The 27,849-nt window shown below is 38.6% G+C and overlaps 1 protein-coding gene across 1 annotated transcript; it reads right to left on the bottom strand.

Annotated features, from left to right (window-relative positions):
• Window positions 1–24: 24 nt before the first annotated feature.
• On the bottom strand, window positions 25–16,600 carry LOC306866194 (telomerase-binding protein EST1A-like; the record flags this gene model as incomplete). The annotated part of the gene is made up of 19 exons (XM_079411277.1): window positions 25–1,818; window positions 2,197–2,278; window positions 3,367–3,584; window positions 3,665–3,809; window positions 3,915–4,082; window positions 4,236–4,403; window positions 5,189–5,405; window positions 5,489–5,663; window positions 5,784–5,900; window positions 6,009–6,154; window positions 7,791–7,852; window positions 8,567–8,779; window positions 8,931–9,041; window positions 9,245–9,323; window positions 9,535–9,641; window positions 9,811–9,921; window positions 11,719–11,911; window positions 12,041–14,186; window positions 16,456–16,600. 19 exons carry the CDS (start codon window positions 16,598–16,600, stop codon window positions 1,688–1,690), a joined length of 4,734 nt encoding a protein of 1,577 aa, XP_079267403.1. The 3' UTR covers window positions 25–1,687.
• Between the last annotated feature and the right edge of the window lie 11,249 nt (window positions 16,601–27,849).

Raw genomic sequence — 27,849 nt, forward strand, 5'->3', positions numbered from 1 at the left:
AATGGGACTAACAGAATTTTCTTTAGGTTAAACTCATTTAATAAATTCAAAAGTGACCTGCTAAATGCAGGGTATTTAGTTGTTAGCCTCAGGGGGCTGGTAATTAGAAAAGCCATTTCAGATTAACATCAAAACCTACAATTAACTACTGTTACAGAAACGCTCACTTCCTTTGATTAAAAAGGAAAAGATCCTAGTGCACTGATTATTGGAAAAACCTCTACCTCAGTCAACTAACCTTTGACTTTAATTCACACACAAAGTTGTCAGTGCTGATCTTCAATCTCCAATGATATCAGATGAAAACACGACGCTGAGCTTAAAGAAGCACTGTAATTATGGGGTTAAATTGCTCCAATGCAGTGACATTAAACCTGTAATCAATACAAAACAGTGACATCTAAAGCAGCAAAGGCCAAACAATACAAATGATTAACACAGAAATTAGTTTTAATTAAATCCACAACACTAAAAACAAATTAGGAAGACTTGCAATCAGAGCTGAATAATTCAGATGCTGCTTTTTCTTACCACAGAACAGAAAGGAGAGGATGATTTTTTTTAGCATTAAAACAATGACAAGACTGTAACAAGATGACATACCAGGTACCATTAGAATTACAATACTTAAGCTTTGGAAATGGAAAAAATACACTAAAACAAGCACAGACAAACCACTTAATACAGATGTGAAAATAATTTGCACAGAACATCTGAAAACATTTCCAAGACTAAAGTATGAATGAGACGCACTCTTTTTCTCGATGGTTGTGGGGAAAAAAGGAAACAAAAACTTTGTTAGTTTGACCTCAAAAATGCAGATTTCCATTTAGAGACTGATAAAGTTTGTGGTTAATTTTCAGCAATGGCAATGAGTTGAAAGCCTCATTTTAGTCTGTATTAAAACTACTGTGATGACAGATTCATTACTTTAGTATTACTTGAAACACATAAGTTACAGTCTTATATTCTGACTTGGATTCACACACTTATAAAGATGCTACTACAGAAGATCAGACATTTATGAGGGTGTTACAACTAAACCACGTGACCTAAATGAAACCAAGAACCTGACAGTCCAAACCGAAGTCAAAAATGCAATGCAAACTTAAATGAGCAGGTAAAAATCATAAGAGCTTTAAAACAATCATGCTCAGAGCAAACCAAGCATGCACTGAAGCGATGAAAACGCAATCAGGGCCTCATGGGCCGCTGAAGTGGAAGGTGAGACCACCTCATGCCGCCCCTACTGGAGCTCTCGCCTCATCGCCAGGCCCTTTGAGAGCGGCCCAAGTGCTGGAATGAGCTCATCCGCAGCACGTGTGACTTGACACAAACACTACAAGCTGACACTCTCTCGCTCACACACATATACCTTGCGTGCATCTTCGTCATCCTGGCTTTTAATCAACCCCCAAATCAACTAAGCTGGTTTCAACCCCCTCCAATCATGTCTATCTCACCCTCAGAAGTAAGCGGTTGTCTATGCACGCTGAGTTGTAAGGGGAAAATCCTCATTTCTGGTAAAGTGGCTTGATGTGTCGCTCTGCTCTTTTTTTTGTCGGTTTGACAAAACGCTTGTACTATTTCTCCCCTTAATATTCATACTCTGTGTGACCATTTCTTCATCTCCAACTTTTGCAGTGGAGGATGATTGGTTTGTACAGCGGTAGGTCAGTTCTGCGCTTCAGCCTACTTTAGCCCAGATCAGGAACGCTGGGATGTCCCGGACTGGCACGTTGCGTGTGAGAGCTTTGACTCGCAGATTGCGGTCATCCGTGAGCAAGACCACCTCCCTGCGTAACCTCACCGGCCCATCTGGAGAACACAAAACATGATGAAGAAACAAACTCATCTAGGGCTGCAAAACGATTAAATCGCATTCAATATAAAAGTTCATATTTACATACTATATGTGTGTGTACTGTACATTTATTACATACATATAAATACACGTTTTTACATGTTTAAACTTATTTTGAATGCGATTAATCATTTTGCAGCCCTAAATTCATCTACATCTTGGATGGCCTGAGTTTCATTTTTGCATTATGATTGACATGTTTTTAATGAAATGGTTAACTCTAATGCTGTAAAACTGTGTAAATGGATTGATAATTAAAAAACAAATTCAGGTGTAATGCAAAGTGCATCCCGTTTGAATTGCCCCTAACAAGTAAAAGTAAGTGCACTGACTTCTCTCAGCAGGCATGAAGTCCTTGGCTTTGTCCTGACAGTAGTGCAGACAGCAGGACAGGATGACATCATCGTTGTTGCCCTGGGGAGACAGAGAGACGCACAATGAGTGGGCGGAGTTTAAAGCCTCGTGCACTGAACTTTTCTGAACTTCTCAAGGGATTTTTCACACTAGAGTTGCTGGTTGATGTGGAAGCCATTATCTGAACTTGGGTGCGCACCATGAAGCCATATCTGAGTCTTACGTTCCCTGAAGATCATTGTTAAGACTAATTCTGCAGTCTGTCTGTGGTGTTACTTACGAGAGTTTTAAGACAGATCTTAAAAGCATCTCTGATTTTAACTTCAGTATCAGAAGTAGCTTTAGAGCTGACAAATTCAGCTACCAGTTAAGAATTAGATTGAACTGTTCATTTCAGATCAAACTAAATTCAGTTGTTTAATCACTAAACTAAAATGATTCTGAAAAAGATAAGTAAATGTAAGTTATTTATTTAGATTGATCACAAGTTATAAATAAGTGTTTCACTGGTGCATAAAATAATTTAAAAATCATTTTGTATTTAATTGGCAACACAAATTTAAACAGCCGAGATGATACTTTGACTGGAAAAATAAAAATAATAAAATACAATTTTAAGGGCAAAGGATTTGAACTTCACTAAACTAAAAGCAAAACTGTTTCTGGTAAAAATGTATCAGTAAATAAATATGTATTGTTACACTGGTGCATATATGAATATAAAAAATTATTTAAAAGATGGGAAAACAGCATTTAACATTTTAAACTAATTGCCTACAAGTATTTAAATGGCTGACAGTCAAAATAATGATTTCTTTGAATAAAATAAAACTAAACTAAAACTAAACTATTTGGACTTCACTAAACTAAACAAATTATTTATTTGTCCAGAACTATTTGCTATTGGTATTAAGGCATTATTTAGAAAGTCCTTAAAACCAACATTTTGGTATTACATTTAGCAGATGTGAACCACTACCGCCTTGAACAGTGAAGTTGATGCCAAATTTACAGTGGTTCAGATCCAAATAAAACAACATGAAAAGAAACTCGCAGCTGGGAGTGGAACAGAATGCGAGTGTGAAACAGCACAATCCTCTGTATTTTAGCACCACCATTCTTTCACAAAACAGAAGAAACAGACATACCTTTTGTCCAGAAGTGTCCTCACTGCGGAAGGCGATGGACTCCAGTGTGTTTCCTCTGCTGGTGAGCGCTCTGATGCAGGGATCTCTAGACTCGAACGCTTTCTCCAGAAACATGACCGCTGCTCTGGCTCTCTCCTGCACCTGTCGGGCATGGGCACCATTACCGACCCCCTCACGACTGTCCTGTCCTTTAGCCAGACCGTCCAACTCTGTGAGCACTGTCACAAAGACACAGAAACATTAAACAAAGGAAGAGTGAAACATTTGTGTGTATTTTAATTATCCAAGAGGGTCTCACCAATAAGAGGCACAACCAGGATGTATGTCCCACAGGCCAGAAGCTTCCTCAGGCCTTCCAGATGATCTATGAAGCCGTTTGTGTCCGGGAACAGATAGAACGGCCTGATCTCAATCTCCAGCTGCCCACCCGTCTGCAGAACAGCCTGGAGGACAGAAACGGATACTTGCTCAGCTCTGTATCATTACCTTGAAATATTCTGGTTTAAAAGTAGACAAGGTGTACAGATAAAGATGGCATCTGGAGATACCTGTATCTTGTCCCGCCGTTTCTGCTGCTGTGCCAGCTTGTGTGCGAGAGCGTGGCGCCGTGCCCTCAGCTCTCTGATATCATCCTCACTTTCGTCTCCTTCCATCTCTCCATTGATCTCCCCTTCCGATGCAGAGAGAGACGATTCCTCCACAATGACATCATCCTCCTGAGAAAACAGAGGAAGTAGCAGTGCTCTGTTAACCACACTCTCTGTTGGGTGAGTTACTGGAAAAAATAATTGTCTCAGATTTGAGGAAAAGCAAAACAAAACGGATGACATTCTCTTTCATACATCTCGGTAATGAGATGTTTGCCGTACCTGTTCTTGCGTTTGCGCCTTGTTCTCTGGGTTTACGCTGGGTGTAGGTGGTGTTGCCATGGAAATGTACTTTCCTCCCTTAAAAGCCAGCAGCGGCTCTTCCTGCCCGCACAGAGCTTCTAGGAAGTACTTCAGAACGGTCACTCGCTTACAGTCCGCTGCTATAGCCTACAAATAAAAACAATCATTCAGACTTGAGATAACTAAAGCAGCTGTGTTGATTTATTACAGAAAATGTTTAATATTATAAAATGAAAATTCATTTGACTTAATTCAGCCCTGTGTGATTTCTATAATTGATCAGAATAAGAACGACACCACATATCCGCTCTCATTTATTAGCAAATGATGAAAAAGTTAGCTGATTGATTTAATAAATCAAATCAAGATTTTAACTCAAGTCATTTGCAGCATTTGTATAGAAGAATTCGATTATCATCGACCATTTTCTTTCCTCAAAAGAATAATGCATTAACACAATGGACTTAAAAATAAAATAAAATAAATCTAAAATACACTTTCCAATTATTTTAATCTACTGAGAGCCCTAGTATTATCCACCAAACGGGTAATAATAGACTGAATGGACCACATAAAAATATAAAATACACAATACAAAATGAAAAAAGGTAAATTGCAGAAAACTGGAATTTAAAATAAATAAATAGCTAATTTATTTAACTAAATATAGACAATTTTAATTAAAATATAAAACAGTTTGGAAAATTAGAATTAAAAATAGTAAGACAAAATTACTGTAATCTATTGACAGTCCTAAATTTGATATATTCTCCACCTAGAAGGCGATAATGGACTGAATGGACTACAAAAAAAAAACATACACATACATATATACATATTACACACACAATACATATATATATATAAATAAAAATAAAATGGAATCTATTGACAGCCCTAATATTGACAATACAATACATTTCATTACTGACCGCATCAGTTCCTTGGTCTATATAGCAAGCCTCCTGTGGAGCAGCAAGCAGCGGGACAAAGCCAGAGAGCATTTTGTCCTCCTCCAGCTGTAGGACTCTAAGTTCCTCGTCTCCTCCTCCATCTACATCAGCTTTATAGAGCAGAACCTCGCCATGATACACACGGGCCAAAGAGTTGCACAGATCTGCAAGACATTGCCACACATCTGGACCTCCCCTAGAAACACACAGAGTGCCACATTACTATAGCTCAGATTCAAATCAACATGGCCCTGAGAATGTAACGTGAGCAGGACTCACTGAATACTGTAGGGAGGAGGGTTCCACTTGTCTGGGTGGCCAAGCATCCAATCGGACCAGACCTTCATGCTGGGCAGCAGCTCTCTGAGGTCTGGAGGGAAGACAGACACACGGACCATCCCCTCCTCATCGTCCATTTCATCAAACTCCTCTAGCTCTTCTGCTGGGATAGGCTCTGGCAGAGACAAAAGGGAAGCAAACAATTAGACAGCTCCATAGGAGTCCAAAATACTGAGAGTGACTTTATGCCATCTGTGTAGACAGCACACTAGTGAAACAGCCATTGTCGACTCACCAGCAGGTGTTTCTTTTAGGAGTTCAGTGCAACGTTGCACAAGGAGACCAAACATAGCTAAACCAAGAGATATGGTCTGCTCCTCTAACACAGACCGAGTTTCACCCTGCCCTTCAGCTAGAGAAAGAGAGAAAGAGTGAGAGGCACAGCAAAGTGAGAAGCAAGAGAGACTCTTTTCAATGGACCAGAGAGGATCTACAGCCACTGATAATGTTAAATCTTTACCTCTGATCTGTGCATAATGGATGGTGAACATGTTAATAGTGATGATCTGCAGCATGCGTGTGCTGCCGAGGGGGGAGGGGCTGTGCTGGAGGAGGGCCCGGAACTCCTGCAGCACTCGACTGGCTACAGCAGGAAAACTCTCCATCCTGAGGGACAATCACAACAATTATGCAAATGAGCACAAAATATTCTAAATATCAAAAGTACTTTCTGTAGTACTTATCAGCCTGTCATGTTTTGTTTTATTTGTTAATTTATTTATTTAAAGCCATATCACCAGCAAAGGCTATTTCCATGGCAGCGCAGAGTAGAAATTAAAATAATCATAGTAACAATAAAACTTCAATCAAAAAATTATATACAAAAATGTAACAATATTTTCCATACAATATAAAGCTGCACAATTCAGGATAAATTGAGAATCACTTTTCTTTTGTGTCTCAGATAAAAAAAAAAAAAAAGTGTGAAAATATTGCTGCAGTCTATTTAAAATTGTTTCATTAATTTGAATAACTTAAACTTTTTAAAATATATGTGATTAAAATATATTTAATATAAATTTTTAATATTAAAATTATGAAAAAGTGGTTTGAATGAATGATTCAATGACTCGCTTATAAATAGTTCACTTGTTTTATTACTGGATCAATCAGCGTTTTTGAACAAATCTCCTGAATGAATGATTCGATGCCAAATAAGTTTATAACAGTCACTTTTCGTCCCCTAGTGGCAAAACAATGCAATAGACACAAACGTTATTTGAAGTGCCAGTTAACTTTCGAAAGCGGATTTGCTCTATTTTGGTCACTACCGATAGACATCAATGTTTGTATCTGTAACTATAAAGTTTCATCCCAGCATTTCTGTCATGATATGAATAACAGAGACAGAAATAATACTGTGGACTGTTGTGAAGCCGTTTCTTACCCAAACATGGTAAATATCTGCTCTCTATGTCAGTGGCAGCGCGAATGCAGATTTGAATGTTCCAGTATGATTTTTTTGTCCAAAGATTTAATAGACATGGGTGAATTGTTGTCATTTAAAAATGGGATTGCATGGGTGTTTGAATCGAGATCGTGATTTTTTTTAATGATTAGTCGTGCAGCTCTAATTCGATATAAAAAATATCACAAATTTAATTTTGATATTTGGTAGAAAATCTAAAATCTCTTTTTAAACATTAACTACATCTCTGAATAACACACCTTCCAAATATAATTGAAGATTATATTCCGATCAAATATGTTTTTAGTTAGTGCTGTAAATTGACTAGTTCTGATCCAAAAGCATTCCTTTCAGGAGCTGTTGTTACTATAAATAATCTAGGATTTCTTCTAAAATTAATATGATTAGACTAGACATTAACTTTCGGTCCCACTTTATATTAGGTGACCTTAACTACTATGTACTTGCATCAAAAAATAGGTAGTACAACGTACTTGGGTTAGGGACAGGTTTGGTGTTATAGGTAGGTTTAAGGCTAGGTTCAGGTGTTAGGGATGGGTCAACAGTGTAATTAGAAATGTAGGCCTAATTACAGAAAATAATTACAGATGTAATTACATGCAGGTATTTTTTTAATACAAGCACAATATAAAAACAAGTATGTACACAAAAAGTGCATTGTACCAAATGATTCATTCAAATGTAGGTACATAGTAGTTAAGGCCACCTAAAAGTTAAGTGGGACCTAACTTTTAATGTCAAAGGTCAAATTAAAAGCAAAGCAAGGCAGTAAAAATGGATGTTTACTACAAATCTGTTGACATTAAGACTTACCCCACTTTAGTGAAGAGCTTTCCATGAGCATACAGGAAACTCAAAATAAACCTCTTGTTGAGCTGTAAAGAACAGGACAGAAAATGTAAAGAAAAGAGTAATTTAACTATCTAAAATTATTGTAATTATAGCCATCATTCATCGAAAATAACAGCTCCACAGGTGTGCACAGTCACCAACTCAACACGCAAACAAAACAATCAGAAAATTGACAAACTCGCCACAGGATGAGCACCTTGTTTAGCTGATAAACCTAAAGCTCTCTCTAAATTAATTACATCAGTGTACTGCCTGAAGCAGCAGGCTCAAAACAACAAACTCTTACAAAAGACGAATGGTGGGGTGGAAGATGTTAACTTTCTTAAAGTGTAAGTGTGCATTTGTTGCTGACGTGGGCAAATATCCAAGGTTACCAAAATGATGGGTGCATCACGGCACAATGACGCCCTTTTCTGCCACTGATGGGTGATTCATAGTCAGCCTCATCCTGTGCGACTCTCAAACAACTCAACGTGACCTCTTTGGCTCTCTTAATGTGCGCAGGTGTTTGTACGTGTGCCTGTTTGTGCCTGCTTTTTGAAAAATTTGTGAAAACATTTGCGTGGCTCATATTTCTTGCCTTAAGTGTAACAGGCTGCAAGATGTTTCTTGATGGATGTTGTTTTAAAAAATCAAAAAAATTTGATCTGTTTTTTAGCAGATGTATCAGCAATAGTGACATCTCAAACTGATATAACTGTGAGCAGAGCAAATGACACGTTTTGATAAGCACTCACATCACTGGGACTCAGAGTTCCCAGCTCTCCATCCTGCTCAGAGTCTTTGCCCGATTCACTGCCTGTCAGACGAGAAGTGCCTGGATGCCCGGTGGGACGTATCCAGATCTCCACACGGGTGGCGTCCTCACCACGACGCCCACCTACATGACCTCGATGACCACGGGTACCTCCATCTGCTTCTTGCTTCCGTCTACGTTCAATCTGGTCAGCCTTTGTTAGGAGAGAAGAACAAATAAAACTAATAATACTGACATTTTTCAGCTGCACACCCAATATTGTTTAATATTTCCAGTACTATTTAAATTTAATTAAATCAAAGTTGTATTATTCTGTTTGTGCAGCAGCATTAACGTGCGTTTACCTTGCGTTTGGCTTCCTCGAACAGACTCATTAGACTCTCCTTGGCTGTGAGGATTGGGTTACTGGCGGCTAGACTACGCATGTAATAGTATACAGCATCCAACTTTCGCTTCTAAATGAGAGATGAGAGGAGAAAGAACTAATTTAACTTTCATTTTAGTAGTAATCATATAAGCCAATATCAAACAAGCAACTCGTAATAAAAAAAAAAAAATTATAATATTTTGAATATCAGTGCAATTAATAAATCTTAACATTTATCTTAGTCTTTAACAACTAAAAACCAATAAAAATTCCATTATGCTGAATTCTCACCGTATACACTGCTAGCAAGGCGAGTTGATTGTAGGGCCTTCCGTTTTTTGGAGCAATCTGCTGAGCTTTTAGATACCAACTGCACATGAGAAAAAAAAAACAAAAAAAACTTAACACTGAAAAAAAAAAAGATGTCTTTGTCATTGGTAAATTGATGAAAAAGATATTCATGCTGTGCTAATCCATTTTATACACTATGATATAAATAGAAGCACATGTATGTATACTGAAATAGCAAACTATACTATAAAATACACTTTTTCAGTTTAATGTGGCCATGACATAATTACCTGCGTGCCTTCCCATAGTTAGCAGAGTCGCTAGCCTGTTCACGATATCGTGCGATATCCCCCTGACAGATCATGCAGCGCTGGGCACTGATCAGAGCATACTTCACCTGCAACAATGTAAAGTGGATTCACACTTGTTGAATGTGCTCAACAATAGTAGAACTAACTATAAAGGACCTGTTACAACTAATTCTTCAAGACAAGAGAATCAATACAAATATAAGTTGCTTAAAGGGCTTTGTTGCAGCTGGGCACAAAAAAACACAAGGCGCGTACTGTCTTGCGTAGAGGTCTTGCTCGTATTGCCATACAGTCCATATAGTCTTCCAGCTTGAACTGAAAAACAGTCTGCAACTTCTGTAGCAGTGACTCAAAGAATAATGCCCCCTAGAAAAAAAAAATAGCATTGCATCTTGAAATCCTGTCACAAATTGATTATATTACAGAATGATGCCATATAAAATAAAATAATTTTTTTCCACAATTCTATTCTTCCATAAAGACCAGCGAATATTTAAACAATCTCAAAGCACTTTTCAGTAGCCATTATTTGAAACTGTGACATTTTTTGAAGAATAAAAAAAGTTAAAAATAACATCATTTATTTGTAATATTATTTTGGAACATTATAAAAATGTCTTTAACCAATTTATTGTATCCTTACTTAATGAAAAATAAGACAATAAGCCCTTTCACACATACAGACTTTTCCGGAAAATTACCAGTAAATTGCCGTAAAGAGATCATGTGTGAACAGGACTTTTTCAAAAATACCGGTAAATTCGTTCCGGCAATTTACTGGTATGAGAAGTTGTAACATTACCAGTAAATTACCGGAATTATGCTGTGTACGTACGAGTTCAGAACGCGCTGATGTAAAACGTCTACTCCGGGCCAATCATAACATTCTGTCACAGATGACGCATTCACTCCACACTTTCCCATGTATAATCCACCCATGCCTGTCGCCTTTTTCTTTCTCAACTGTTCACATTTACTGAAGAAAAAACCTGGATACTCACCAGGACTGCCATTTTTGCGTAATGTGTGTGTATTTGGCCACTTAAGCTCAACAACAAACTATGAAAAATAACTCAATATGATACTCGCTATAGGGGGCTTTGGATGTGACTGTGAGTGCTCAGCCTTGAAACAGCCTCTGGAGCGCGCGATTACCGATTGTCTTAAAAAGACGTGTAAATTATACATTTTTATGATGATGCAACAATGACCCAATTAAGCAAGTGACAATTTTGTAAACTGTCCCGAAATGAAAGCGAAAGTCTTTGATCGGTATGCAGCATCTCGTTGCAGACTAGATGTGCTGATGTGAAGCTGCTTTGAGAGAGTGAAAGCGTGGTCCAGCGGAATAATTCACGCTGTTTTCAAATGACTAATTTAATCTGCTAGTTTGTGTGGATTTATTTACTCATATAACCTACTTGCTATCTTGAATAAATGCTTGCAGGAATTTCCCTCATTATAAACTTGAAAGCTGCGGAGATGAGTAAAACTATGTAATACACACACAAACACCCACAAAATTCTGGACATGATTAATTATGACTCTATTACAGAGCTTTGTGAAATAAAATTCCATTATTTTTTAGTCATTTTTTTCCCCAGGCCTGGAAATTGTGGTTTCAAAATGTAATGGCTTTTTCAGGTTTTTCATGTACGAACCCTAATAAAAGCAACTGCACTCTGTTAATCACTTAAACTGGCCCACCAATGTGATCAGCTGAATGCTCCGTTACCTCTCCCCTCCTCTAACCACATGCTGGATCCGTCACCCCGCTTTGTTCTGGGACCTCGAAATATACAAATTAAGCATTGGTTTGTAGTCATCTATTACGATGTCTCTGGAACAAAAGCAGCTGTATGAATGCAAAAATGAAACCATCACCAAAAAGACTGACTGCATATACCCCTCCATGTTTATACAAGCGCAGCAATTTGGAGGTTAATGACGTCACAGAATTTACCAGTATTTTGGAATGGATGTGTGAATAGTGATTTTCCAGAAAAAAGACGGCATGTTGTTGCCTGTGTGAACAGCGCATTTTTTAATTTACCGGTAAAGTCGTTCCGGAAATTTTATGTAAATTTACTGGTATTACTGTGTGAAAGGGGCTAATGACAAGGAATTTCATAAGGAGGACACAGACCACTCAGCATATCTACCTCTTCCAGTAAGGTCATGAGCATGGTTTTTATCTGTGGGGCTGTGTCTGATGTCTGGTCCTTCAGTAGCTGCCTAAACCTCTCTATCACCTGGTAAAATACATTCTTCCACAGAGCCTGATCCAGGTTTTGAGAGTCAGAGAACTCTATGTCTGTCAAGATCACCCGCTCATACAATGTCAGGAGTTCAGCTCTGATAAACAACAGAAGAAATAGAAACATGTTAGGGAACAAGTTCAAAATAAAGTTCATTTTTACTAACTGTAAAACTCTAAAAAAACAAATCTTTCCCCATGTAAAATGTTTAACATTCAATACACACCTGAGCTGGGCCATCCGCTCCAGTCCCTCCTGGCTCAGTCGTTCCCTGGACAGCAGGTTACTGAGCTGGAGCTCCTGACTGTCAGCCAGCCGAAGAAACTTTCCCAGCTCTCCTCGGGTCTGCACCTCTGTCTCTTCTGGAGTGAGACCAGATCCAGCTGGAGAGGGATAACCTGGCCCACCTTGCCCATAGGGTCCATAAAAAGGTGGCATAGAGGCGGGATACATCCCATTGGAGCCAGGAATTTGGTAGGGAATGTGATATGGGTAAGGATAGCGTGGCGGGGTGTTTGGGGAATTGGCTGATAGCGGATAGCAGTAAGGATTATCGGAATTCTGGAATTTGTAGTAAGCCATGGCAGCGGCTTGCTGGTTTTGAAAAAACTCACCCTGGCGGACCGGAGGACTTCCTGTGCTCTCGTCATCAGTGTCCAGAAAGTGCAGCGGCCCGCATCCACCCTGCTGCAAGTACAAAGCCTGCTGGGATTGTTGGCTTGACAACAGTGCTGGTTTCTTATCCGGGTTATTTGGGTCCCAAAGGCGTCTTGTCCCTCCGCCACGGCCGCCTCTTCCTCGGCTAAGACCCATTCCTCCTCTCATTGCTCTAAGCTGAGGCCCTGGCACAGGGGTCAAAGTTAGATCAGTGTGGGCAGGAAGCACCAAGATGCCCCTCCCATGACCTCTAGGGTTTTTTCGGCTCGCTTGCTCCTCGCTTGAACGCTTGTCCAAAGAAACTCTCAAAATTCCTCCTCGACCGCTAGATGCAGGCGCTCTTTGCCCTCTTTCGCCCCCTTCAGGACCTTTGTGGGTGCTCTTGGCTTCATCAGCAACTCTGCCTCTTCTATCTTCTCGCTCCCACACCTCATTTTCCTCCAGCGAATCTGTGGAGGACAATGTCCGTGCTGTCCGTCTCCTCGGGCGGCCCTGGCTCCCTCGGACAAACTCCTTCTGCCCAGCGGTCCTCTCCGCAGTGCGTGCCGCCAAGCGCTGGCCTTCCCCTCTAAGTCTCTCAGCTTCAGCCAGACCGTCCATACTGGTCCCGCTACTGGCCGAACTCGTGCTGTAGGTGCGGTTTCGAGGACGCCGGATGTCTGACTGAGAGTAGCGCTTTGAGGCAGAGTTGACTCGGTTTGAATCAGTTCTCTCAGATGGTCTCCCTTTCTCTTTTGGCCTGTTCCCTTGTTGTTTTTCATGGTTCTGGTCACGGCTCACCTCTTTTCCGCCAACATTTCTCTGCTTTTTTCCTTCAGGCTGATCTGCTTCTGGGCCTTTCCCTCCTCCTTCCCCTTCCTCTTTCTTGGCAAAGCCCTGGTTGTTACCCTTTTCCCTTCCTGCTCTGAATTTCCCATTACCCCTCTCCTTTTTTTTGTCTTCTCCAGTCACTTCATTCCCTCCACCTGCTTGGCTTCTTCGCCCTTCTCCACTAGGTCTTCTTCGGCTTGTACCATCCTGCCCAGCTCCATCTTTGCTTTCCTCAGAACCTAAATGGAGATTGCTGACTTTACCCGTGATACTCTCGACATTATTCTCATTTTTGTTTGCAGAAGGGGAGTCTACAGTTCCCTTTGACTCTTGCTTTTTCCTGCCATCTTTCCCTCGCCTGTTTCTACGCCTTTCCTCTTTCTCACACTTAATAATTGTTTCAGCAGATTTCCCACTCACTTCCTCCTCCTCTCTCCTTTGATCCCTATCTAATACTTTGCTCACCTTCTCAGTCTCTTTGTGTACTTGAGACCTTCGCCCCCCTGGTTGATATATCTCACGGTCAGGTTTACGCATCTTTCTTGACTGCTTCGGTGATCTGGGTGTACCAGCACATTCAATGCTTTTAACAGCATTTCCATCCACAAGTTGGTGGTTATTAATGCCTACACGACCTTTAGTGTTATGATTTGCATCAGGCTGGCTGTGATCATTTGGAAACTCTCCAGTGTTTACATGAGAGCATCCAGGACTGGTAGGTGAGCCGTCAGGCATTTTGGTGTCATTACTAAAAACACAATCGTCCAGTGGGAGCACGGGGTCTGAGCCGGCTTCTTCTGCACTGTCCTTATGTCTGCGTGGCTGGACAACACCAGGTTTGTACAACTGCAAGTCTGGACGTTTGCTGTCTCGTTGTCGGTGCTTCTTATCCTCCTCTCGCAATTCTAAGAAAAAGATGACAAAAACAGAAAACAAATATTTTGTTGCCTGAAGAGTGGTTCTCAACCTTTTTGACCTCATAGACTAGGGATGTAACGGTATGAAAATTTCTTATCACGATAACAGTGACCAAAATTAGCACGGTTATCAGTATTATCACGGTATTGTTAAAATGTGCTGGAACTGTTCAAAAAGTACCGACACATAAATCACTTCAAGTTTTATACTTAAAAATCAACAAACATCAAATAAAATGTATTTTTGTTTCCACAATCACTAAAACAATAACATTACCAATGAAGTCTGGATTTTAAATGACAACTTGACTGACAACAGTTTAATAGCACGTTCAAATAAATAATGTAAATGTTCAAATAAAGCTAAACCTCACATTTCAGCCTTTAAGTAAAGAAAAGGGTTAAGTCAAAATGATAACTGATTAATAAATGATTATATGCATTTTATCTGCTCCATAAATAATTCTATATAGCTTATCTGAATTGTTTAAATGTGTAGAATTGTTTTTCATCAACCGGTCAAAATTTACTGCAGAACATGCAAATTTGGTCCGTTTTTGGCCAGACAGAAACTGCAGTGCATACAGACTGAATTTAAATATAAGTCTCTGTAAATTCACTCACTGACAGCAGGTGGCGCTTTATATGGAAAAGCTGAATTACAGCGGATTCCCGTGAACTCCGTGGACAAAGCAGTATTGTTTAAGAACACTTCCTTTAGGTATTGGTACATGGAGCGAAGATGAAACAAAATGCCATCGAATCGTTTCTGAAGACAGACAGAATCTTCAGAGGTATATAATTAATTAATTAATATATTAATTTGTATAATTCCCTTAGCACTCTTTTAAACCCTCCCAGCTTTTCCGCCCTATTTTCACTCCAAACGAAACTACTCTGCGCGCACGTGAGACAGTTACTTAAAACTCTCCTTTATGCTGGACAGTATTTATCGTGAGCTGTTCAGATCGCGGTAATCGAATACGGTTTTAATGATAATTAAAATATGAAACTATAATACTAACCGAGGAGAATTGTATCATGATTTTTCGTCAAACCGGTAATCGTTACATCCAGTTGCCCACTGATAAGGGTTAAAAACTAAATACTTTTTTTTTTACTTAAAATTTCTGCCTGATAAAATATTTTAGAGCTTGACATAATTGGAAAAAATTATATTAATTCTAAAAATGTCCTTTATGTCATTTCATTAATTTGCATTACTTTGTCTAGAAATCTCACTATTAAAATTAGACTAACTCAAATATCTAGGTTGTCCAGGAATGTGAGAATGTGTAAATGAGAATCATTTAAACTAAATCACTAAAATTAATTCATTTATATTAATTATTTCCTGAAAAATAAAATAAATAAATGGCTACACACATGCATTGTACAAAAACTGGGCAAAGCTTACTGCACATATGTTTCAGAAATTGTTTTACAATCCCGGTTCCTGAAAGAACAAAGCAAAGGAACTTATTGAAATGGTGAAATAAAATAACAAATATCTAGATTTCTCAGTTCTATTGGCTTATTTGAATGGGTTTTCTTATTTGAAATCATTTTAAGGCATTATGGGGCAACCTAGTGGGCCCGGCCCCCTAGATGAGAAGTGCCGCATTAGGGAAATGTCATACATTTTAGTAAATGTGTTATTTATACTACTTTATATATATATAAAGAAATAGCTCACAACATACAATGCTTTTGTTGATAAAAATCCAAGCCCAAATTGATGTTGCTATGGCATCGGAGGAAAATAACCTGTTGCATATGCACTGTAACAAGCTAACCCAGCAATATATGTTGACTACAAACACATAACAGCAATAATCAAGTTTAAATATAAAGTTAAAGAGCTGGCTTTGGATAACAGCTTATTTAGAAACTCCTTTTAAATAATTATCCCATTCAAGAAGTTGCCGCCTTGAATAACTAGTATAACAGTTAGCATTACACTTACTTCTTTAAACAAATGAAAAGGCGTTTCACTTATATCGGTGGTTTACGTTATATGACACTATTATTACATTATAATATTGAATACATTGCAGCAAAAGCACGCAAGAGATGTTCAATGCTTTCAAAAGAAGCGCCGTTCAACCCACATGAGCGACGAATGTTGTTGACTGTTATGCTAGCTAGCTAGCTATTAGCAAACTGAACCCTAACTTTAACGTGACATCTCAAAATAAAGCTAGTCGTCGACTACTACCATTCTTACATTGTTATAAACATTTCGAGAGCTCCTAACCTTTTATACTGTCGCCGTGTGTGGTGAAATTCGACGCTTCTGCTCGTAGTTCCGCGGCTGAAATTCGTACTCTTTCCAGCTCGTCCGCCATTTTCGTCAGAACCAAACACAAACAAACGGCGACTTGGTAGGGCCAAAAAGCCATAAAGCCAAAACGCGTTTAAAAATCCCGTCATAATACGGAGTAGGTTTTTCTTCTAACTAACATATCATAATTCCAACAAGGCAATAAAACAAAAACAAAAAGGGGATCCAAGGAACCGATCATAACACAAAAAACGATTATTAAAATAAAACAACTAATATATTTTTTAACGGATAGCTAACCCAAAAATTAAAATTCTGTCATAAATTACTCACCTTCAGGTTGTTCCAAACCTGTAAATTTTCTTTCTTTTGTTGAGCATAAAATAAGCTGTTTTGAATAATGTGAGTAACCAAACAGTTGACGGTAGCCATTGACTTCCATAATATGAAAGAAAATAGACTATTGAAGTCACTGGCTAATGTCAACTGTTATATGTTCATACAGGTTTGGATCGAATATGCCTTTGATTAATTAAAATGTACAAATAACCAAATCTTTTTTCAATTTTCGTAAAACTCGAAAACTTACAGCAATTCCAGAATTCTTTTTTGAAAAACTAACAAAGGGTTTGTTTTAAGGAACTTACATTTATGAATAGGCTAGGCTATTCAGCCCAAATAAAATAAAAATGAAATGTCTTCATATTCAATTATTATTTGTATCCTCTATAATCTGAATAATGAAAAAAAATATTAAATGTGATTTTTAATCATTTCTAATAATCAAATATTATAATCAATAAGAAATACAGTCAGGACCATAAATATTGGGACATCGACACAATTCTAACATTTTTGGCTCTGTACACCACCACAATGGATTTCAAATGAAACAAACAAGATGTGCTTTAAATGCAGACTGTCAGCTTTAATTTGAGGGTATTTACATCCAAATCAGGTGAACGGTGTAGGAATTACAACAGTTTGCATATGTGCCTCCCACTTGTTAACGGACCAAAAGTAATGGGACAATTGGCTTCTCAGCTGTTCCATGGCCAGGTGTGTGTTATTCCCTCATTATCCCAATTACAATGAGCAGATAAAAGGTCCAGAGTTAATTTCAAGTGTGCTATTTGCATTTGGAATCTGTTGCTGTCAACTGTCAAGATGAGATCCAAAGAGCTGTCACTATCAGTGAAGCAAGCCATCATTAGGCTGAAAAAACAAAACAAACCCATCAGAGAGATAGCAAAAACATTAGGTGTGGCCAAAACAACTGTTTGGAACATTCTTAAAAAGAAGGAACGCACCGGTGAGCTCAGCAACACCAAAAGACCCAGAAGACCACGGAAAGCAACTGTGGTGGATGACCGAAGAATTCTTTCCCTGGTGAAGAAAACACCCTTCACAACAGTTGGCCAGATCAAGAACACTCTCCAGGAGGTAGGTGTTTGTGTGTCAAAGTCAACAATCAAGAGAAGACTTCACCAGAGTGAATACAGAGGGTTCACCACAAGATGTAAACCATTGGTGAGCCTCAAAAACAGGAAGGCCAGATTAGAGTTTGCCAAACGACATCTAAAAAAGCCTTCACAGTTCTGGAACAACATCCTATGGACAGATGAGACCAAGATCAACTTGTACCAGAGTGATGGGAAGAGAAGAGTATGGAGAAGGAAAGGAACTGCTCATGATCCTAAGCATACCACCTCATCAGTGAAGCATGGTGGTGGTAGTGTCATGGCGTGGGCATGTATGGCTGCCAGTGGAACTGGTTCTCTTGTATTTATTGATGATGTGACTGCTGACAAAAGCAGCAGGATGAATTCTGAAGTGTTTCGGGCAATATCATCTGCTCATATTCAGCCAAATGCTTCAGAACTCACTGGACGGCGCTTCACAGTCCAGATGGACAATGACCCAAAGCATAGTGCAAAAGCAACCAAAGAGTTTTTGAAGGGAAAGAAGTGGACAGTTATGCAATGGCCAAGTCAATCACCTGACCTGAATCCGATTGAGCATGCATTTCACTTGCTGAAGACAAAACTGAAGGGAAAATGCCCCAAGAACAAGCAGGAACTGAAGACGGTTGCAGTAGAGGCCTGGCAGAGCATCACCAGGGATGAAACCCAGCGTCTGGTGATGTCTATGCGTTCCAGACTTCAGGCTGTAATTGACTGCAAAGGATTTGCAACCAAGTATTAAAAAGTGAAAGTTTGATTTATGATTATTATTCTGTCCCATTACTTTTGGTCCCTTAACAAGTGGGAGGCACATATGCAAATTGTTGTAATTCCTACACCGTTCACCTGATTTGGATGTAAATACCCTCAAATTAAAGCTGACCGTCTGCAGTTAAAGCACATCTTGTTTGTTTCATTTGAAATCCATTGTGGTGGTGTACTGTTAGAATTGTGTCGATGTCCCAATATTTATGGACCTGACTGTATAACAACCCTCTTGACAAATCATATAGGCCTACGTAAATATTATGCAGTTTTTAATAAATTAAATGAAATTTATAGTTATATTATCACATCAGACAAAAAATAGTGTTTTATTGTTTTTTTTTTTACCAACTACTAGATGGAATAGCTGCTAAAATTGCTCTTAACCTGACTTTAATTAGCCTGCATGCTCTCTCTCACTGAGAAACCTTACAGCGTGAGCAAAATGACTTCTGCTTATGCTAATTACATGGATTGCCAGAATATGGTACATTATTTTGAGTGCCTGTGAGGAAAAATCTAACTCCAAACTAGCGTCCTCCTCTGTGGATTTACATATTTAAGGTTTTGTTTTCACTCGAAAGAGACTGGACCATTAACAGCTCCAATAAAAGGGCATCATAAATCAGTTTACAAAAACTGGAAGCACATCACAACCAGCAATAATTTGGTTCAGAGACCAAGTCCTGATGGCAAATTATTGAAATTAATGAAATCTCTCCCCGTCAGCCATCACCCACTACATCTCTCTCTTTCTCTTTCTCTTTCTCTCTCTTTCTCTCTCAAGGGATGACAGGGTTCAGTGAGAACAGAGAGGTGGGTAATATGAGTCATCCTTGTGAGTCATGTGCTTTGTGTTCATGTGTGTGTGTGTGTGTGTGTGTGTGTGTGTGTGAATGGGAAAAGTGAGGAAATTTTAAGGCAATTAAAGAGCCGAAATGGAAAAAAAAACTCACCGAACATGAAACAATTCAAAATTAGTAGAGCATACAGCCCTCTATTGCAAAAAAAGAACTATTTTATGTCTGGCATTTCTGACAAAAGTGAAGTGCAGTTCCTCCGAATGACCACAGGTGTCAGTGTTGTTATATTTTCAAGAGCAACCTCAAGGACGTTCATTAGAAATTTTTCTGCATAGTTTTGTCTTTTATTTCTCTTCTGCTTGACTACAATATGCATTTGTCTAATTACAGATATGAAACCTTGAAATGTACCACACTCTTTTAAAATACAAAACTTCTACGGGGGAGGTTTGGCAATTAAAAAACTTGTTGAGACAAAGAAAGAGCGAGAGTGTCTAAGTGGCTTCATTAAAATGTGATTCAAGAGGTCAGTTTTTCATAATTTTACTCATTGTTCTCATTTCTAAGAATCACACGACAATTCTGTACATGCATGTATCAGTAATACCAACATGAGTTTATTCCTTTTAAATTACACCGGCCTTTTCTGACAGTGTGAGGCAAGTAGGAGGAAAAAACATCAGGAGATTGAAAAATGTACAGAGAGAATGAAAGAGGGAGAGATTGAGAAAGAGAAAACGTGGAAGGACACAAGAGAGTCAGCCAGCTCACACTGATGTTGGAGTAAACATCTCCATTTCCCCTAGCAACATGGCATCAGCCAGGCATTTAAAGGGACAGGAGCCTAATTCGCCATTTGTCTGAATTTCTTATTTATGGAAGTGCTTCCTGTCAGTTCCACAGGGTGTAACAACACCTCCCTGATAGCACACATACAAGATGTCAATTAGAGATGTGCATTTTCATCTTGAATAATTTTTTGCTCATGTGCGATATGCATCTAAAACATTTCAAGTTGGAGTCATTTATAATTTACAGTGCATGTGAATTTATTTATTATTTATTAAAGCCAGTATGTATCCTACATTAAAATAGTTGCATTTAATGCTATATTGCACTGCACTCTCAGAAAGAAGTACAAAAACTGTCACCAGGATGGTACCTTTTCAAAAAGTACACTTTTGTACCTTCTTTAACCATAAAGTGTGAATTTAAGTATATTAAAGGTACATAATAATAACACATATGCACATTTTGAAAGTGTACCAGCCCAGTGACAGTGACAATTTGATGGTACCATGGTACTTCAATATATACAATAGTACTGAAAGTAACCTGTAAATTCCATTCATACATCATGAATGGAATTTACAGGCTACTCCAATTATTACCAATTTATAAATGTGTCTTGTTGCAAAGCATTATAATACCACGCATACGGCTTCCTCCTAAAAATAAGGGTTCCAGAAGGGGGTTTGATGCTATAGAAGAACCATTTTGGTTCCCCAGTTCTTAAAAAAACATTTCTTCTTAGTGTGAAGAACATTTAAAAAATCCAAAGAACCTTTTTTCACTATAAAGGAGCTTTTGTGGAATGGAAAGGTTCCATGAATGTTACAGGTTCTTCATGGTATTATAGAAGGAAATTAAGAACTTTAATTTTTGGTGTCAAGTTCAAAAATATTTTTGATCTTTTTTATACCTAATACTGATACTGAACTGTGATGAATTGATGAACACTGGAAACTGCTACTGATGTTTCATTGCTGCACTATGCTGCAGGTAAAGTAATACTGAGGGACAGAAGCGAGGGAGGAGGGGGAGATGAGATATCGAGGCGGGAGGAGGGAGAATGAGAGCAGAGAAAAGACTCGGAATACAGATGAGCAGAGCGGAGGTGGGAAAGGCAGGGAGTTTTCTGCAGGTGAATTCACAACACCAGGGGGGTTTTCCTGCCCCCTCATTTATCCATCCCTCTCCCTCTCTCTCACACACTTCTGTTCTCTCCCCCGCTCTCCCTTGGGATGTAAAGGGGAGGAGGGTGATTGGCCGAAGGCAACTTTTTAAAAGTAATGAGAGAAGAGGTGGATGATGGTAAAAGGAGAGATGAAGTGGTCCAGCTGACACACAGGGAAAGAGACGGTGATTAATATGAGTGAATTAAATGAAGAGGTGGAGAAGGTGCAGTAAGAACAATGAGCAATGCAGAGATAATGCAGTGAGAAGATCCAGGAGGGAAGAAGAAAATGAGACATAGGGTTGAAAAACATGACGTTTGAGATATATAGAACTTGTGACGTATGTATTCCAATAACCTCAAGCCTCCGAAAGCTTTTTAATGTTTAATTCACATTAACAGCTCCTGGGAGGAAGAAGAACAGAAGACCAGAGATAGAGAGACCGAGAGAGAGTGAGACAGAGAAGAGAGAAAAAGAGGATAGCAGCAGAAATGCTGGACTTCCCATGAAGCAAAAGAGTGAGGAAGTGTGTTTAATTTACAAGCTACTCAAATATGCACTAAATGAGGAAGAAAAAACTTTGTATATTTAATATGACTTAAATATTAAATATATATACAGTGAGATCCAAAAGTTTGAGACCTAATTTTCTGTATTAAAAATATACATTTAACCCTTCTGAAATAATTTGATTATTATCAATGTTGAAAACAGTTGTGCTGCTCCATTTTTTTTTTGTAATCAACTTTTTATTATCTTTCAAATATAGACAAAAATAACATAACTGGAACAAACAAATAGGAAGAAGGAATAACAGACATATTGCCAATAATTTGACAGTCTGAAAAAAAAGAAGGAATATATAAATAAATAGATAAGCAAGAAAAACAGAATAGAAATAAATCTAAATGCTTCATAATATTTGGGAATTATTCAAAATTGTGGGGTAAGAAAAAACTAAATGAATATTTTTATTTAAGGATGAATAGATCAAAAGTGAACGTAAAGAAATGTATAATGTTACAAAAGATTCCTATTTCAAATACATTTGTTTTTTTTTACTATCTACTCATCGAAGAATCCTGAAAAATAATGCATCACCATTTCCACAAATATATGAAGCAACACAACTGTTTTCATCATTGATAATAATCATTAATGTTTCTACAGCAGCATATCAGCATATTAGAATGATTTCTGATGGATAGTGTGACACTGAAGACTGAAGACACTTACAGATCCCAAATGATTTAATATAAATAAAACAATCTAACTACTCTATATTACACTACTGGACAAGAAGAAACAGGTGCACATTTTCTCCTTTTACACTGCCTTCTGTACATTTTGTATATTGTACTTCCACTGTATATTGTGTTCTTCTGTCACCGACTGCAATGCTAGTGGATGATGCACTCAAGATTTCTCTCTTGCATATATATTGTGCAGTGATTTAATATGTATCTTGTTAAATGAATATCACATCTGTCGAGTTATTGGTCACACTGTGGTTTCACAGCAGTCCAGATTGTTCTTTTGATGTATAATGAATGAACTTGTATCAGAGAGAGTGTGTGGATGTGCTGGGCGATGGGCGGGTGTGGTAGGAGGAATAGAAATGTGTGCATTTGGGGGTCTGAAGGTGTGTGTGTGTGTGAGTGTGTGTGTGTAAATGAACACGCGGGGGTGGAGGGGGTTTTACCAATCAGAACCCACTTGCCTCTTGCTCGTCCTTCTTTTTCACTTGTTCTCTCCGGCAAACCTCATTATATGCAAGTCAGGCTAGCAATCAGAGAGAGAAAACACAAACTGGGCTCAGGCATGCAGGGATTTCTGCATGAGTCAGAGAGAGAGAGAAAGAGAGACATGGTGGGTGGGAGGGGGTGAAAAGAGAAGGGAGGCAGAGGATAAGGGAGGGGTGTGGGCTTTTTTTGTATTGATCCGAGTGCATTCTGTGCGGCGAATACAGAGCGAGGCACAAAAAAAGAAAGTGAGAAGGGAGACAGAGATGGAGGGAGCAGTTACTGTCTCCAGACATCAAGTCTCGCCTTTTGAATCAATCTTCAGAAAATTCTGATATCGTTATCGGCGTCGCTAGCAAATTGAGGAACATCTGCAAATGAGGGGAGAGAGAAACAATACAGTGACAATGTGGAGAGACACGCGGAAAGCAGGGAGAGAGAAAAGGGAGGGAGGTGACAGTTTCTGTGGGGGCGAATACATTGGAGAGGGAGGAAGAGAGCAGGATGAGAAGGGTGGGCGGAAGTGACAACGAAATAGAGAGCGAGAGAAAGAGAGAGAGAGAGGATATAACCAAATTCAGCATCTCTTCTTGTTATTTTTAACGAAAGCTTTAACAAACAGCACATTGCAAAATATGCCCACACATGACCAACAATCTGTCAAATTTCTTTTTGAAATCATCCTTGCCTACATTTTCATTCACGTTAATGATCTGTGCTATATAATCCTACATCTGTATGTTTTTAAACGAGGACATTTGGAGGTCAGGATGTTCTTGAAATGAAAAAAAAAAATTATAATTTCTCACAGCTGGAAGAAATTCATAAACAAATAGAAATCAACTAAGCAAAAGATGGAGGGATGCAGAGAGTAGGCTGGGGTGACAAAAAAAAGGAGCTCCTGATGAGGAGATGGGCCTCTGAAAATAGAAGCGGAAGTAAACGCAGCCTCCCAAAGACTCTTCCCACTCAGCGTCTAAGAGAGTTATTTTCTGTCCTCTGCTCTGAAAGAAAAGAAATTGAATCTAGCAGTGAGCTTCCTGCACTTGGTGATGCGTGCATTTCTCTCTAAACTCAAAGAGGAAGGCACGTGTTCACCCGAAATGCCCTGCTGAAGTTCAGAAAGGGGTCTGTGAAACAACTAGATTCATGTTTTATTAAAGAAACAGGATTTCCAAAACCGCAGAGCTATGTTTGATACTGTTTGAATATTGCAAAGTGGCTTGCATCAAAAGTCCAATTAGACAAATGAAATTCAAATCATTCTTATATTACAATATATTTGTGAATTCTGTCATCCAGTCTTGCATGGCATATATTTAGGCAAGGGTCAGCTAAATAATAAATGTCGATTTTAACAGAAAGGTTGAACTGTGTTCTCGGGACAAGGGTAGATTTCATTAATGTCAGGTTGGGCCAAGTGAGTGCAATTTTATATAACTGATTCATTCAAATACCTGTAGGTTTGTATAGACCTCAGGGTAGCACCGTATAGGCTATTAATGAAAACGAGGCACAGAATTACAGCTCATTCAATGGATTGTACCAATACCAGTTGTTCAGCTGACTGTTCAAATGTCCCACTGAAAAAAAAGAAGACAAAACTCCATAACAGTTTTGAAAGTTGTAAGTTGTGACAATTACATGATGTAGGACCCATTGTAAAGGATGCATCACATAATTCCCTACTATATAGTAAGCGAAAAACAGCATGTGACAAAAGTAGCATGAATTCACAGTACTTATAAAAGAGTAAGAAAAAAGTAGCTAGATTTCCTGCGAGATTCTGAAGTGTGCATACTATAAACACTGAGGCCACGGGAGAGGATTCATGGATGGCAGTGAAGCGTTGCAACTGGTGCTGGTAGGTCACGTGATCTGTCAACATGGCAAATGTGTCCAGATTACATTTATGTTACATAGTGCATACATACTTTTTAGCTGTTGCGAAGCAATTATGTAATCAAAATAAGTAGCCTATTTGTGGTTTTGGACATCTGTTAAATTCAATATGGCGTCTAACATGAAAATAGGGTGCAGTAGTGTGTAGTAAGACGTGTGTTCCACAATTAGCATTTTTTTTCCTTCGACGAAAATGTTTAATACTTTTTCATTCTTGCGTGTCTGTGCGGAAATTAATTCAAAAGCCCTCAAAACATCGAACTATCTCTTTACTTGGTAGTAAAATGGGTTTCTAAATTGGTATTTTATAATGTCTTCATTAAAATCTAACAATGCAAAAAGTTGCATATTAAGGGTGGTTTTAGAGGCAAGTACAACACGCATTCTTATGTGTGAGTTGGCAGGACGTTGTTAAATCCAGGTTATTCTTGTTTAAATAATATGTTCTCTAATACAATATTCTAAATAAGTTGATATGAGCACAGCGAAAGTTGGAAAAGCTGCAAACTTCCTCAGGGACGTACCCTTTGCGGGGGCACGCGGTGTATTCCGCGGTCTTGATCATCCCACCGTCAGGAGGGAGAATACGAGCTACCCTCCTGACACGTGCGTTACGTCTCAGGGTTCCCCAAACCACTATCCAGAATTGGTCATGAGGACGTATACTACCGGTTGTACGCATTTGCGTGCTCTCGGTGCACTTAGAGATTTCAAATCGAGTTACACTTGTATTGATTTCAGGAGGCTGATCAATCCTCTGCCGCTTTGACTGCTTCCCATTGACGTCTGTCTGAATAACTAAACGCATCTCCTCGAGAATGATTCAGCGACGGGATCCGCTGAGAGCTTGTCGACGTTCTGCGCGTTATATGATTCAAATCGGTTTATTACGACAGCCGAATGGTGGTCGACATATCTGTCGCACCAAACACAATAATTAGACCGCGATGTTCCGTTCTTGCTGGAAAAAAGGGCGTCCGCGCTGAACTGTGGTTATCAAAGGGCGAACGGCGCGCGAGGAATCACGACTCACGCAGGATAATACATCTAGAATTTTTATTTTCATTACACTTTATTCATTATACAGTATAGATATATTTCCATAATCAGTTTGATGAAAATAAAAGTACAACTAAACTGACACGGTATATTGCTGTTCAAGCTGCTCTTAGTAGGCTACAGGGGAGACTGAGGGATGCTGTAATACATTATTTAACCATCTGTAACAGGTATTTTTGTGCTGTCTCAAACTTTAATATAATATTTCCATATATATATATATATATATATGTAATGTGTGTATGTGTGTGTGTGTGAAGTACAAAGAGGGCTGTTTTACCACCTGTAATACTAACTGAAAACATCATAAATGTGTTCATTTGTAGCACTACATTAAATTCACTTCTTCAACGTTACTATTTTGGACAAAAACATGATTACTATGCCATTCCCCTATTCATTTTAAACATTTTAATTCAAAATCGTAATAAATGAATAAAAATAATACAATTAAATTAAATAAAAATGAAAACAAACAAAAAATAATATTCAAAAGCGCAAAAGACTAAAAACTCTAAAACATAACAGCATGTGTTTGTGTTTCAATGTGGCCTATACACAGTTATATTGTGTGCAATACTGGGTCCAGTAGAAGTAGCCTACATTGGAAAGTGCTATAACCTGATCAGTCTTAATATTTCTATGCAATTTACTCAAATAGATGAAAAGGTTGTGTGGATGTTATAAATTGGTTTAAACAAGGGAACCTGATGATTCAGATGATAGTTCTGTCATTTAACATACATTAATTTACAATACCCAGATGAAAGTATAATTTATAGCCTACTTGTATGTTTTTAAACTGATGGTGTTAGAGGCTTTCCTGGTCTCCCCTACATCAAAACCAGGCCGGGTTTTAATCATCACAATTGTACTAGATACATTTTCAATCTTGAGAGTTTAACTGGAAGGTTCAGAAGAAGGAACAAGGATACACAGTCTATATATAATCGTTCTGTGCTCGTTTAACAGAGCATTATGAGAATCCAAACTCTCCTTGGTCTTTATAAATAGCAGCCCCGTTGACAAAATTCCGTCAATGACGTAGTGCACGCGCGTAGTTGAGGTGATGCTTTTTAGTGAATGAGTCCCCCTCCCTCTCCAGCTTACTAGTACTATCTGATCTCTATAAAAAGCGCACGGTAGATGGAAAAGCGCTTGAGAGCTGCTTGTTTCTACCAGGAAAAAGAAGACAAGACCAGTGTAGACAGTGGCCCATATGGAGACACTCTGGAGAGAAAGATTACGCAGCAGCTACCCCGAGCCATATACTGGAGCACCTACATCTAATAGATGAGGTACTAGAAAACGGACAGCCGTCAGAAAGTCCTCTGCATTTTGACAAGGACTCCTATATTTCAAGGTAAGAGTCATTTGACACTGTTTGGTTGAAAATGGCACGGTGACAGCATGTTAGTTCATTTAGAAATGACCTGAAGGTTGCCAAATACCGAAGTCTTAGAAGTTTTTTATTTCCCAGATAATAATTGTTATGCGTGTTTATTAAAATATGTACGGCATATTGCAGACGACCTGAAACTTGCTGCAGTGTGACTCACTTTTTCGCACGTGGGCAGCATGAAGACCCTTTAAAGAGAGCAGTCTGTTGGACATTTCAGTTGGTGCTGAAAAAGCTTGCTTTGACGAGTTCAACTAAAGAATATGATTAAAGCTA

This window comes from Barbus barbus (genome assembly GCF_936440315.1).
Source record: "Barbus barbus genome assembly, chromosome: 47".
NCBI classification, from domain to species: domain Eukaryota; kingdom Metazoa; phylum Chordata; class Actinopteri; order Cypriniformes; family Cyprinidae; genus Barbus; species Barbus barbus.